The 15,641-nt window shown below is 47.1% G+C and overlaps 1 protein-coding gene across 1 annotated transcript; it reads left to right on the forward strand.

The window, feature by feature from the left end:
- Positions 1-6,938: 6,938 nt before the first annotated feature.
- Positions 6,939-12,545, forward strand: CHCT1 (CHD1 helical C-terminal domain containing 1; the record flags this gene model as incomplete). Its single annotated transcript, XM_082605431.1, is given in 6 exon segments — positions 6,939-7,090; positions 8,805-9,072; positions 9,336-9,511; positions 9,946-10,058; positions 12,459-12,511; positions 12,513-12,545. Coding segments are annotated over 6 exon segments (795 nt in total).
- Positions 12,546-15,641: the final 3,096 nt, after the last annotated feature.

Raw genomic sequence — 15,641 nt, forward strand, 5'->3', positions numbered from 1 at the left:
AAAAAAGAATATATGTATTTATATACATATGCATAACTGAATCACTTTGCATACAACTGAAACTAACACACATTGTAAATCAACTATACTTCAATAAAAATTTTAAAAAAAGAGAGAGAGAGAGAAAGAGACTGTGCCTTAGGTAGTGATTCAGACCCTGGTAGCTTTGGAGTAGGGATGCCTTGGCCCTCCACTGGGAACTGTCTCAAGCCCTGAAGATCCAGCACTCCAGCTATGACAGGAAATTGAATGACCCTCTTTCTCTTGAAGTCTTGATATAATTCTATTTGGATAATTGGATAATTCAAAGTAAGATCAAGAGGCTTCTTCTGGCAATGCTAGAATACCCTGGGGTTTCTTATCATCAAGAGGAAGAGAGCAGAGTTCTTTTGGGGAATAAAAAGTCTCTGAGTCACTGTTTAACCCAGAGAGAGAGAGATGGGAAAATCTTCAAGTCTATGAGAGGAAGCGTAGGCAGTAGATGCTCAAGTCATTTTCCATGTCCACTGAATTCAGAGCATAGAACTTTGTGAGCTCTACCATGTGCACTGGGGGGTGGTATAAGCAGATAGAGTAGGAGATCCCCGGAAAAAAGAACCAGTCATGGCTTTCTTGACATAAAAGAAGCCAGTTTAGCCTAAGCCATTTTGTCATCTAAGCCTGGCTGCAATGCTTGCCCTTGAACAGGTCTCAGTAATTAATGATCTTAAGGAAAGTGAGAGAAAGCAGGAACAAAGGAAAAGCAATCAAGAAACAATAGTTCAGGGACTTCCCTGGTGGCGCAGTGGTTGAGAGTCCGCCTGCCGATGCAGGGGACACGGGTTCGGGCCCCGGTCCGGGAAGATCCCACATGCCACGGAGCGGCTAGGCCAGTGAGCCATGGCCGCTGGGCCTGCGCGTCCGGAGCCTGTGCTCCGCAACGGGAGAGGCCACAACAGTGAGAGGCCCGCGTACCACAAAAAAAAAAAAAAAAAAAAAGAATCTGCCTGCCAATGCAGGCATGGGCTCGAGCTCTGGTCCGGGAAGACCCCACATGTCGCGGAGCAACTAAGCCTGCAAGCCACAACTACTGAAGCCCGTGCGTCTAGAGTCCGTGCTCCGCAACAAAAGAATCCACCGCAATGAGAAGCACGCGCACCGGAAGGAAGAGTAGCCCCCATTGGCCACAACTAGAGAAAGCTCGCGGGCAGCAATGAAGACCCAATGCAGCCAAAAATAAATAAATAAAAATAAATAAATCTATAAAAATTATTTTTTAAAAAAGAAGAAAGTATAAAAAAAAAGAAAGAAAAAGAAACAATAGTTCAGTGATAAAACAGAGTTCTAGGGCACAGTGGTTGAGAGTCCGCCTGCCGATGCAGGGGACACGGGTTCGTGCCCTGGTCCGGGAAGATCCCACATGCCGCGGAGCGGCTGGGCCCGTGAGCCATGGCTGCTGAGCCTGCATGTCCGGAGCCTGTGCTCCACAACAGGAGAGGCCACAACAGTGAGAGGCCCGCGTACCGAAAAAAAAAAAAAAAAAAAAAAAAAACAGAGCCCTAGTTCCTCCTCAAGGGATACACATAAAAATCTGATACTTATCTTTGAGTTCTGCAGGATCTAAGGGGTTGGAATGATGATGTTGACCTTTTCTGACCCTATGATGTCAATCAACTGAAGCTTGGACTCTCAATCTTTGCCCCAATTTTATGCTGAATTCTTTGGCCAAGCCCCTTCACAAAGATGCATGTACCCTTAGCTTAAAACTTCCCCACTTATGCCATTGGGAGACACTGTTTTGGGAAAGATCCCCGGTGTTCTCCTTCCTTGCTGCAAGTAATAAATCCTTCCTTCTCCCGATCTTTGGTTTGGTTGTGTCTTTTGGCTCGACACCCACCAAGAGGTGAACCCAGTTTTCACGTTACAGTGGGGGTGAGATGTGATGATTATGAAATTGGTCCATACCATCAAGGAACATGCCAGCCTGCAGAAAGTGGAGGGTGGACAAATTCACACACCTTTCTACCCCCATCTCCTCCTGCCTAAAGTATGTGGCACACAGGATTATTTTTTAAATTAAATATTGGAGGAATGACTGTTGAAAGAGTTGTCTTGCCCTATAGAGTCATTTTATGCTGACCAACTGGATTTTTAAAAATTAATTACTTTATTTATTTTTGGCTGTGTTGGGTCTTCATTGCTGCGTACGGGCTTTCTCTAGTTGCGGTGAGCAGGGGCTACTCTTTGTTGCGGTTCGCGCACTTCTCATTGCAGTGGCTTCCCTTGTGGAGCACGGGCTCTAGGTGCGCAGGCTTCAGTAGTTGTGGCACACGGGCTCAGTAGTTGTGGCTTGCGGGCTCTAGAGTGCAGGCTCAGTAGTTGTGGTGCACGGGCTTAATTGCTCCGTGGCATGTGGAATCTTCCTGCCAGGGCTTGAGCTCATGTCCCCTGCATTGGCAGGAGGATTCTTAACCACTACACCACCAGGGAACCCTGACCAATTGGATTTTGAAGAGTGTTTCCCGAAGGCAATGGATTTTCATTTTGCCTTAGTTAACACTGAGCTTTGAGCCATTATTCGTGACCGCTGTTAGATTTAATTGTCTCTTCAGGCTACTTCCTATGGTTTATAATAAAACCATTATGGGAATAGGGCAGACATCCAGAGTCTAGGATTTGCCGGAGGCTCTGGGAGAGAAAAGGAGGGGTGGAGTGTGGTGAGGGAGCAGGCAGAGACAGATAAGCTTTGGGGCTCTGATACTTAATTCCCCCTTCTGAATTTTAGATATCGTTTGGGGCTTGTGGAGGAATAAATGTACATATATTCTTTGTTTCTTCTCTTTTTCTTTTCTCTGTTTTCATCCAGTCTTGGTCCATATTCACATCCACTTACCTAAGTATGAGTTATAATGTAATACTCTTTTGCATTATGTTCTTAAGCTTAGCATTATATTACATTTTTAATGATGTTATTTATTCCTTAAACAGCTTTTAAAAACAGAGCTCTCCTTTCTTTCTGATTGTAAATCTAAATAAAGCATATTCATTATTTTTAGCACTATGTTTTTTTATTAATTAATTTATTTTTATGTATTTATTTTATTTTTGGCTGTGTTGGGTCTTCACTGCTGCGCACGGGCTTTCTCTAGTTGCGACGAGCGGGGGCTACTCTTCATTGCGATGTGCAGGCTTCTCATTGAGGTGGCTTCTCTTTTTGCAGAGCACAGGCTCTAGGCGCGTGGACTTCAGTAGTTGTGGCATGTGGTCTCAGTAGTTGTGGTTAGTGGGCTCGGTATCTGTGGCACATGAGCGTTGTTGCTCCGCAGCATGTGGGATTTTCCTGGACCAGGGCTTAAACCCATGTCCCTGCATTGGCAGGAGGATTCTTAACCACTGTGCCACCAGGGAAACCCCATATTCATTATTTTTTTAAATGCAGATAATATGCAAAGAAAGTGAAAAATCACCCACAATATTTTGAAGTGTAGTCTTCAAAACTTTTTCTATGTGCATATAAATACCTACAAAAATGGGATCAGGGCTTCTCTGGTGGTGCAGTGGTTGAGAGTCCACCTGCGGATGCAGGGGACACAGGTTCGTGCCCCAGTCCAGGAAGATCCCACATGCCACGGAGTGGCTGGGCCCGTGAGCCATGGCTGCTGAGACTGCACGTCCGGAGCCTGTGCTCCGCAACGGGAGAGGCCACAACAGTGAGAGGTCCGCGTACCGCAAAAAAAAAAAAAAAAAAAAAAAAAAGGGATCATACCACCCTATCAAATTACCCGTGAAAGTTTTCACAGAACTAGAACAAATAATCCTAAAATGTATACAGAACCATAAAAGACCCAGAATTGCCAAAGCAATCCTGAGTAAAAAGAACAAAGCAGGAGGCATAAGCCTCCTAGACTTCAGACAATACTACAAAGCTACAGTAATCAAAAGAGCATGGTATTGACACACAAAGAGACATATGGATCAATGGAACAGAATAGAGAACTCAGAAATAAACCCACACACCTATGGTCAATTAACCTTTGACAAAGGAAGCAAGAACATACAATGGAAAAAAGACAGTCTCTTCAGCAAGTGGTGTTGGGAAAGTTGGACAACTGCATGTAAATCAATGAAGTTAGAACACACCCTCACACCATACACAAAAATAAACTCAAAATGGCTTAAAGACTTAAATATAAGACATGACACCATAAAACTCCTAGAAGAGAACACAGGCAAAACTTTCTCTGACATAAATCATACTAATATTTTCTTATGTCAGTCTCCCAAGGCAATAGAAATAAAAGCAAAAATAAACAAATGGGAACTAATCAAACTTACAAACTTTTGCACAGCAAAGGAAACCATAAACAAAACAAAAAGACAACCTATGGACTGGGAGAAAACATTTGCAAATGATGCGACCAACAAGGGCTTAATTTCCAAAATATACAAACAGCTCGTACAACTCAACAACAAAATAACAAACAACCCAATTGAAAAATGGGTAAAAGGCCTAAATAGACATTTCTCCAAAGAAGACATACAGATGGCCAACAGGCACATGAAAAGATGCTCAACTTCACTAATCAATAGAGAAATGCAAATCAAAACCACAATGAGGTACCATTTCACACTAGTCAAAATGGCCATTACAAAAAAATCTACAAGTGACAAATGCTGGAGATGGTGTGGAGAAAAGGGAACACTCCTACACTGTTGGTGGGAATGTAAATTGGTCTAAATGGAAAATGGTATGGATGTTCCTCAAAAAACTAAAAATAGAGTTGCCATATGATCCAGCAATCCCACTCCTGGGCATATATCCAGATAAAACTATAATCCAAAAAGATACAAGCACCCCTATGTTCATGGCAGCACTACTCACAATAGCCAAAACATGGAAACAACTTAAATGTCCATCAACAGATGAGTGGATAAAGAAGATGTGGTATACAATGGATATACGATGGAATATTACTCAGCCATAAAAAAATAATAATAATGCTATTTGCAGCAACACAGATGGACCTAGAGATTATCATACTAAGTGAAGTAAGTCAGAAAGGCAAATACCATATGATATCACTTATATGTGGAATCTAAAATATGACACAGGGACTTCCCTGGTGGTGGAGTGGTTAAGTATCTGCCTGCCAGTGCAGGAGACATGGGTTTGAGCCCTAGTTCTGGAAGATCCCACATGCCTCGGAGCAACTAAGCCCCTGCGCCACAACTACTGAGCCTGCGCTCTAGAGCCCATAAGCCACAACTACTGAAGCCTGCGCACCTAGAACCCATGCTCCGCAACAAGAGAAGCCACTGCAATGAGAAGCCCACGCATCGCAACGAAGAGTAGCCCTCGCTCGCTGCAACTAGAGAAAGCCCACGTGCAGCAGTGAAGACTCAACGCAGCCAAAAATAAATAATAAATAAATTTAAAATAAATAAAGTATGACACAAATGAACTTATCTATGAAACAGAAGCAGACTCACAGACATAGAGAACAGACTTGTGGTTGCCAAGGGGGCGGGGGTGTGGGAGAGGGATGGATTGGGGGTATGGGATTAGTAGATGCAAACTATTACATAGAGAATGGATAAACAACAAGGTGCACAATATTCAGTATCCCATGATAAACCATAATGGAAAAGAATATGAAAAAGAATGTAAATATATGTATAACTGAATCACTTTGCTGTACAGTAGAAATTAACAAAACATTGTAAATCAACTATACTTCAATAAAATAAATTTTAAAATAAAGGGGATCATATCATACATGCTGTTCCAGTTCCTGTTCTCCATGTCATTAAATACAGATATAGATTAGCAATTTAGAAATTTCAATTCATATTTAATTTAAATTTATTCTTATAAATTTAATTTGGTAGGGTAGTATTTTAATAATTAGTAGTATTTTAGTAGTAAAGTGGTTTTTTTTTTTTTTTTTTTGGCTGTGTTGCATCTTTGTTGCTGCGCGCAGACTTTCTCTAGTTGCTGTGAGCCAGGGCTACTCTTCATTGAGGTGCACAAGCTTCTCATTGCGGTGGCTTCTCTCCTTATGGAGCAAGGGCTCTAGGCGCATGCAGGCTTCAGTAGTTGTGGCTCTCAGGCTCCATAGTTGTGGTTCTCGGGCTCTAGAGCACAGGCTCAGTAATTGTGGCTCACGGGCTTAGTCGCTCCGCGGCATGTGGGACCTTCCCGTGTCCCCTGCATTGGCAGGCGGATTCTTAACCACTGCGCCACCAGGGAGGCCCAGTAAAGTATTTTTTTAATTAACCTTAACCTTAATATTAGAGTAGTATTTTTAAGTATGTGTGTGCCACAATGTATTTACCCTTTCCTATGGATTACCCTTCAGTTGTTTACAAATTGTCACCACTGTAACAGTCCCCATACATATATCTCTCCGTAGGGCTAATTCCTAGAAGTAGAATTTGTGAGTCAAAGGGAATGCATATTTAACATTTTAAATTACATTTTTTTTTTTTACTAATTATTACTCCCTATAGAAGCTTGTAAAAGAGCTCCTTTCCCCTCACTCTTGCCAATGTAATTATCCTTCTTAACAGCCGCAAAATAATCTTGAATTGGTGCTCCAGTTTGGAGGCAAAGCCACCTTGTCCCCTAGGAACGTCAGGAGCCAAATGCCCCTGTCAAACGCGGCTACTGCTGCCAGATGGCGAGAGGGAGACGTGGGAGGACCGTGCCGCAGCCTCAGCCCGGGCTGGGCTGGCCGACGGCCGTCCGACCCAGTGCCCGCGAAGGCAGGGGAGGTGGAGGGCCAAACGGATTGGGGAAAACGGGACCCGGGCCCAGAGGACAGAAAGGCAAGGGCCAGAAGAGGGAGTTCCGCGATCCAAGGAAGATGAGGGTCACGGTGAGGGGACTGAGGCCGCACGATCTTACCAGCGTCCCGACCCTCTGTGCGCCCTGAGCGGCCACCGGGGCCGCGGTAGGGATGAGGGGGCGGCTTGGACCCGCGCCCCCGAGAGCCTCCGAGGACCTCCCCGCGACCTCTGACCCCCCCGAGGGCGACGCAGGAGGGAAAAGCCAGGGCGGTTGGAATCCGACCCAGTCCCTCGCGCTCCACCTAGTGGCGGCGGACCCAAGGCAATTTACGGGACCTCTGCGTCTCAGCTAGTCTTCTATGAATGCGGATCACAGCTGGGACCTACCCCGGGGAAGACTGTTGTGAGAGTTAGTTGAGATAATACATGGTGGCTAGTACTTCTCTACACGTCTCTGGAAACACCACCACCACCCAACACAACGGGCTCCTTCCCTTCCTGGAGATTACGGTGGGTGGAAGAGAAGATCTATCCCAGGACAGATTTATAGTGTTCCCTTCTCCCTACACCCTCTAGTCCATCGTCCCCAGTCGGGAAAGGGATGTTACAAAACCTGGTTCTCACTCTCGGGAAGCCCACGCTGTAACTGAAGGGGCATGAATGGTACACACGGAGGAAAATGACTTCAAAAGCCTTAACCGGGTTCAAAATGGACAGCATCTGACAGTTCTCTTGGGAGAAGGGGTGCCAGCCCCTCCTGTCCAGCTGTGCGCTCTGACAAAGTCCGGGGTCTACCTGGCACAACCTGCTCACTTCCCCAGGCCAGTCCCAGTTGAAGAAGAGACTGGTCACCCAGGAACGAGGGCCGCGGAGGGGGAGGGGCACGGCGCTCTGTGTTGGCAGTTGCCATGGTTTTGCTCCGAGTTCTGAGTGCCAACCTGCCCACTCCCTGAGACACTCAGGCTCCAGAAGCAGTAGGTCAGAAGCCCGAGGGGGCTGAGGAGCGCTACCTCTGGAGCCCATCAGCACACCTGTTGAGATGGAAGCCTTAGATGGGCAGAGGGGTAAAGGGGACCAGCCACTAGAGAAGGTGCAGTGGGGTCGGGCATGTGAGGGAGGGAGGAAAGGAGGGCCCTGGAGGGGCTGGTTTGGGAAGGCAGAGAGTATGAAACTCAAGGAAGGAGAGAAGAAAGAAAAAGGGTGAGGTACACGAGTTGGCAAGAGACTGAAAGAACAGGAGAAGGTTCATTCATTCAGACAGATGTTTGTCAAGGACATATATACCCGGCAAGATGATGGGAAGGTTCTCGGCAGGATGATTGTTGTTTATGAAGATACACAGGCTCGGGTGTGTGTGTGTGTGTGTGTGCACATGCGTTATGGTCTGTGAGGTCTGCCTGATTTGTGTGGTGTGTTTATGGAATTGATCAGCCAGAGTCCCCTCTCTCTCGGGTCTGGAGGAGCCTGTGTCCCGTTCCCTCTCCACCTTTCTCCCTCCCTTTCCCTGTCTCTCCCTTCAGAGTGGTCTGGGCCTGGATCTTCCTTGTGCTCCCTGAACACAGGCAGGAATTAATGCTCACTTTGCTGAGAGGCTTTTGAAAGGTCAGGTGTGAATCTCGGGTCAGGCTAATCCTGTGCTCTGACTTCAAGTATTATTCCACAGTCACTTCGTCGTTATGAATGTTCAGCTTTTTTTTGCCCCAGCTTGCTGTCAGAAAGTTCCTTCTCATCATCACCATCACCGTCATACACTTTCTGAGTGCCCATTAGCCCACGGGCCTGGGATTTAGGCCCTCAGTAAGTGCTGAATGAAGGAGTAAATGAATCCCTAATCATTACCCCCAAGGAGTTACTTAAACTTCTTGGTGCCGTTAGTGTTCTCATCTGTAACCAGGAATAATGATTTCTAGCCTCACGGAATCTGTGGGAGAGTAAAATGAGTTAATGTTTATCAAGTGCTTTGCAAAGTTAGCTAGTATACTGTGCTATAATTATTATAAAAGAAATGGGTGAGGCGTTCTAGGTTTTCTAAGCAGGGATGCTCAGAGATGGTTTTCTTTGCCCGGGGCTCACTCACCTGAGTGCTGGCTCAAGGACGAGGTCACTGGGACAACGGAGAAGGGCTTTGGCTGGCATCCGGACTGCCCTCCAGGAGCAGTAGCCCAAGCCCCCCAGCTGACTCCTGCCCCTGCCTCCTCCCAGGGGACGGACGCACCCTGCTTAGAGGGGAGCTCCAGCACCATCCCTGCCAGAGACTCACTTGTGTGCCAGGCCAAGGGCCTGGCCCAGGACACCTTCAAAATTGTGAGTAAGGGGCCAGCCCAGGACCCTGTCCCCTGTTCCCCACAGGTCAGGAGACCTGGGTCAGAAATTGGCCTCAGACTCATAGTTCACAGCCCCACTGGACACACCCTTGGGAAGGAAGTGGGGTAAGAGGTTGATGGGGGCCTCCTCAACACTTCCTGGGCCATAAGGGTTGCAGCTGGGCCAACCTGCTGGCTCTGTGGGGCTTCCCAGCTGCCTCCTCTTTCTCCTGTGGCCCCTCACGTCACCTGTTCCCTCCTAAGTGTAAAGAATATCTCAGGCCGCTGAAGAAGTTCCTGCGAAAGTTGCACCTGCCCAGGGACCTACCCCAGGAGAAGAAGCTGAAGTACATGAAGCAGAGCCTGGTGGTCTTAGGGGACCACATCAACACCTTTCTGCAGCGCTACTGCCAAGCCTGGGAAGTCCAGCACTGGAGGAAGTAAGGCAGCCTCCTTACCCTAACCACTGCACTCACTCCTGGGCCGACCCCTCTAGAATCAAGGTCACACCTTAGTGAAAATCTCTTAGTCCTTCATCTTAGTGTGAAAGAGTCAGGATCCTGGAGTGAGCATGGTGAAGGCGGATGGGGAGAACAGGGCCCGCTAGTGACTCAGGGCAGCACTGAGTGGACAAAGAACTCTCCTGACCCCGGGGGGAATGGCCTCTGATCGAATAAGTGCTGTGTGGTGTGGGGGGCTCCTCACCCATACAGGGTATCCAAGGTGTGGCAAATCCCCGTTACTCCATGTCCCCAACCAAAAATTAAGGAGGCAGCATTTCCCCCTGGGTGGTCCTGGTCACAGGACAAAAGCTGGAGGGAGAGGGGCCGTGCTCCACCCCCCTCAGCCTTGGGCTTGGACTCCTCCCCTGCAGGATGCTCTGGCGATTTGTCTCCCTCTTCTCAGAACTTGAGGCGAAGCAGCTTCACAGGCTCTACAACCAGACAGGCAAGTTCCTGCTGAGGTTCCTCCAGGGTCCAGCTGAGGGTTGGTTGGTGTGTTCTTAACTTGTGAGGGGAGGCCCGCCACTGAAGGGCGCGGCATGTGGGATCTTAATTCCCCAACCAGGGATCAAAGCGGCGCCCCCTGCCCTGAAAGCCGGGAATCCTAACCACGGGGCCACCAGGGGATTCCCTGAAGGGCCCTCGGATACAGCCAGCACCCCTCAGTCCCTTCCGCAATCACTGCCTGAGGAAGACGCCACTGCCCCTGCGGTGGGCACAGAGTGGGGCTGAAGAGCACAGAGACTCAGCTTCACGTTCTAGACATTTCTTCATCTTCCACACCCACACCCTGATGTGAACAGGGGCAAGGACTGTCCACAGTCCTCGGGGAGCCACGGGCAGGGATGATTGAGGCCAGGCAGAAAGGCATAGCCAGCCTGGGGGAGACTCTGGAGATTGTTGTAGAGGACAGAAGACAGAGGACAAATTCCTGGGCAGGGACTTCCCTGCTGGTCCAGTGGTTAAGACTCTGCACTCGCAATGCAGGGGGCCCAGGTTCGATCCCTGGTCAGGGAACTAGATCCCACATGCATGCCACAACTAAGAGCTCACGTGCTGCAACTAAGGAGCCAGAGAGCCGCAACTAAGGAGGCTGCCTGCCGCAACTAAGACCCAATACAACCAAATAAATAAAATTAATTAATTGATTTAAAAAAATGATCTAGGCCAAGCTGTCCATGAATCAGATGAGGATACTGAGGTGCAGGCTTTTGGGCCAGCATCTCCCTGTACCAAGAGCTTTGTATCTCTTAATTTCACTCAAAGCCTGCAGCATCCTGATGAGATGGGCATTATTATCCCCCTCCTACAAATGGGCAATCTCAGGATACAGGGTAAAGGGTACGTCTGGAGGAGGTAGGTTTGGGACAGGATTTAAAGAAAGGAATAAGGAGAGGGAGGGGGGAGGGGAAAGAGGTGGGAGGGACGTGTGCGTGGAGGTGAGGGGGCAGTGAGTAGACAGGCTGGCTCAGGGGTGAATGGCCAAGCACATTGCAGAGGTGCAGGCTGGCGGGTAACAGGAAAAAGGCTTGGATGGTGGGATAAGAAATTGGGCTTGAGGGCTTCCCTGGTGGCACAGTGGTTGAGAGTCCGCCTGCCGATGCAGGGGACACAGGTTCGTGCCCCGGTCCTGGAGGATCCCACATGACACGGAGTGGCTGGGCCCGTGAGCCATGGCTGCTGAGCCTGCGCATCCAGAGCCTGTGCTCTGCAGTGGGAGAGGCCGCAACAGTGAGAGGCCTGCGTACCGAAAAAAAAAAAAAAAAAAAAGAAATTGGGCTTGAAATTGTAATTCTTAAAATAACATTTTATTACAAGCATAAGCATATCCTAGAAAATTAGATAATACAGATCAGCAAAAAATAAGAAAATATAAACATTGTCATCCAGTTAGCACTTTCCAGATGTTTTTTATGCATATAAATACCTGTATTAAACAAAAATGAGACCATGCCGTATATAGGATTTTGATTTGAACTTGCTTTTTTCAGTTACTTATAGAAACCTTCCATGTTAACATCTTCATTTCATCTAATTGTTGGATTAAATACTCCACTTTCAAATTTTCCCAGCAAAGACATTTTTTGCACTGGTTTCCCAAACCATGTGTTTCACCTGGTTATGTCTCTTAAGCCTCTTTTAACCTAACCGAGTCCCCTTTTTTACACCCTGGCCTGTCAAAGAGATCAGGCTATTCTGAAGAATGTTCCAGTTTCTGCTGTTTTCTTATTGCTTCCTTTTGGTATCTTTGAAGCTTGTTCCTCTATCCAGGAGCAGGATTGTAGGTCAAGAGTCTCGATGAATTCATGTTAAACATGTTTTTGGCTGGGATATATTACAGACGAGGCTGTGTTTTTCACATTGTGTTACATGAGATAACACATACTACCTGGTAGAGCCACCATGACTGAGTGAATCACCAAGTCTATCGTGCAATTAAAAGTGACCTGCATGGTGTTTCCTGGGCACCATGTTCATGAGTCAGTTCTTAAGGAAAAAGATGGCAACAGTGTTTGCAAACAACCCAGCAACAAAGTACTGGGAATTGGGTTGTGAAACTAGAGAGAGGAGTGGGGAGGAATCAGAGTCGGAAGCCAGAGGTCTAGTCCCGACTGTACCCCTAGCTTGGCTTTTAGGCTTTGAACAGCAGCCTATTTCCTTACTCTGTGCCTGTGTGAGATCCCTCAACTGTAAATTGGAGGGATACCGTCTCCCTACCCCACAGGGTTTCTGTGAGAAAAGAGTAAGGGACATATGTTGGAAGCAAGATAAGATTTTGTTGTTCTTCCTTTGAGTCCCTACCATGCCCCCCACATGTTACAGACTGAGATTCTCTTACTATTCGTGATGTCATCAGCACTGTCTCTGACTTTCCCTTTTTCAGGTTCTTTAAGGAAACTTCCTCAAAAACCAAAACTCAAGAGAAAGAAGATTAAGGGAGCCCCCGGAAACTCCAGAGACCTGCCCATAAGAACACCCAGCTGGGGCAGACGGCCAGCTCGCCCTGGATCCCAGAGCACTTGTACCTGAGAGCGTGGGGGACCAATGAGGGGAAAGAAGAACTTGTCTCTGTCAAAAGGATGCTCAGGTCTTAATTATGTATAAATGGGGCAAGGAAATAAACATCCTTAATACAGTTTGACTTGGCTAAGGTGGTCACTGTGTCAAGGACCATCCGTCTGGGTGGAGATACATGTAAATAGACATTACAACGGGGTGACACAGGTGCCTGGGGAAGACCTCAGGGGAGGTAACACAGGCGCTGATGTGTTTGCCAGGGAAGAGCACAGGTGGGAGCGGAATGGGCCTGGGGTCAGTCAGAGAGTGAGAACTCTGGCACCTGCCTAAACTGTCTGCCCTTGATCTCGTGGGAAAGTTAGCGGGGGGACAGTGAGAAGGGAGATGCCAGGAATGAGCTGGTGTGACTCGGTTATCAGGCAAAGTGCATGGAAGTGAGAGAGAGTAGAGGCAGGAGACCAAAGAAGTAACCATATTAATAGTCTTAGCTAGGAACTATACTCAGTATTATGTAATAAGCTATAAGGGAAGAGAATCTGAAGAAGAATAGCATACATATGTATAACTGAACCACTGTGCTGTACACCTGAAACTAACACGATATTGTAAATCAACTATATTTCAATTTTTAAAAATGAAATAAAAAAAGTCTTAGCTAGGATGTTGGTTCAAACCTGTGGTCCAAAATTTGCAGCCCATGTGCTGAATTCAGACCCCTGATGTGTTTTGTTTGCCCCTTGTGGTGGTCTCCTTGTTTAAAACATTTTTATTAAAAAAAGTCACTTGCCAATATTAACTTGGTACATTTCACATTAGAAACAAGAGCAGTTTAAAAAACTGGCCACACTTGGAACTGTCTTCTCAAATGACCACACCTGGCTGGGGCTGAGACACACACGGGGCTCAGGTTTCACTGATACTCTTTCCAGTTCGCCACAGTCCCCACACTCCCTGTTGCCTTACACACTGGTCTTCTTTACTTCCTTTCTATCACCTTTTGATCCTCTTAGCCTTTAGTATTTGTTACCCTTAGGGTATATACAAATGCAATGAAGCTGTGCATGAATGGGGGAGGAGTGAATTTGTGAGACTAAGGTAAAGTTGACAGTTTTTGGTGACAGAAGTGGGAGATGAGACAGGAAGGGAAGAGGAGGAAGTGAAGGTGGTACATTGTTTCTGGCTAGAAAGGCCAGGTGGATGGAGGTCAACTCCAGGAGGAGAAGCCGGTCCAATTGTATTCCAAGAACACAGAAGAATCAGGACTCTGCTAGAGGCAGCAACATACAGTGCCCAGTATGGGCTGGAGTGGATGGGACCAGTACAAATGTGTGTGACCCTTTTTCCTTTCCTCTCTCAATTTGTACTCAGGAGTGAATATCATCAAAGATTTTAAATGTTAAAATGAATATCAGTCTAGACTTGAAGACCAAGTACAGGGAAGCATAAATAGGGAAGGTGGCAGCCCCAGCTGCTTCTTTGCTCCTGGTACCCACGGCCTCCCAGAAGCAAAATGAGAGGCTAAGGCAGGGACCTGGGATCAGCCTTACTGGGTGTTCCTGACAGTCCTGACAAAGCAGGGAGGATTTTATATGGGAAAGGAATCTGAAAAAGAATGGGTATATGCATATGTATAACTGAATCACTTTGCTGTACACCTGAAACAAACACAACATTGTAAATCAACTATATACTCCAATATAAAATAAGAATTAAGTTAAAAAAAAAAAAAGCAGGGAGGATTTGTGAGAGAAGGGCAAGCAGGCTGGAGGGTAACCCTGACGACTGGGGGCTCTCCAATTTTCTCCCCTCCTCTGAGAGGTTTCACTGACAAGTCCCAGGGAAAGGGCTGGCCGTCTGGGGAACGGATCAGAATAAGAAGGTGAACCCTGTGTGCGGGGCAGCACCGCCACCTAGAGGAACTATGGAGCTCTACAGCCTTCTTCTTCCCGTGGAAAGAGATGGAGACCAGGAGGAAATGGGGGAGCTTCCTACCAGCCTTGAGGACAATCAGGAGGCCTGAAAGCAAAATGGGCAACAGGTGAGGCTTGGTTTTGGCGGCCTCTTAACTCCTTCCTCAAATTCAGTAGGATCTCAGAATTTTAAAAAGGCAGATCACATGACATAGCTCTGCTCAAAACCCTCCAACAGCACAGAGGCTTTTTAGGGCAGTGAAAATACCCTATATGGTTCTAGAATAGTGGATACATGTCATTATACATTTGTCCAGACCCATAGAATGTGCAACACCAAGAGTGAACCCTAATGTAAACTATGGACGCTGGGTGATTATGTTGTAGCAATGCAGGTTCATCAGTTGTAATCAATCTACTCCCCTGATGGGGGATGTGGGTAATGGGAAAGGCTGTGCATGTGTGGGGACGGCAGTATACAGGAAATCTGGGTACCTCCTGCTCAATTTTTCTGTGAACCTAAAACTTCTCTGAAAATAATGTATTAAAACAAACAAACAGGGGCTTCCCTGGTGGTGCAGTGGTTGAGAGTCCACCTGATGATGCGGGGGACACGGGTTCGTGCCCCGGTCCGGGAAGATCCCACATGCCGCGGAGTGGCTGGGCCCGTGAGCCATGGCCGCTGAGCCTGCGCGTCCGGAGCCTGTGCTCCGCAACGGGAGAGGCCACAACAGTGAGAGGCTGGCGTACCGCAAAAAAAAAAAAAAAAAAAAAAAAAAAACCAAGCAAAACCTTCCCAAAGCTTTCTCCCTCATGCAGGTTAAAAGCCAGTCTTTGCGACGGCCTACAAGGCCCTGGATGAACCATCCCCGTCCATTCTGTTGCCTCTCTCCCCTCATCCTTACTTTCCTCATACCTGTCAAGCATACTCCTGCCTGAGGGCTTTTTCACTGGCTGTTTTCCTCTGTCTGGAATGTTCCTTCCCAAGCAATTACAATAGTACCCAGCATGTAGCAGGCACTTAACACACATTTGATGAATTAATGATTTAATGAATAAAGGAAACAAAATAAACCTTTCGCCCAAACACCACCGGGTTCAGAGGGGATAAAAGAGGCCCAAGAGGAAAGGTTACTTCT

Source organism: Mesoplodon mirus (assembly GCF_964341445.2).
Source record: "Mesoplodon mirus genome assembly, chromosome: 18".
Lineage (NCBI taxonomy): Eukaryota > Metazoa > Chordata > Mammalia > Artiodactyla > Ziphiidae > Mesoplodon > Mesoplodon mirus.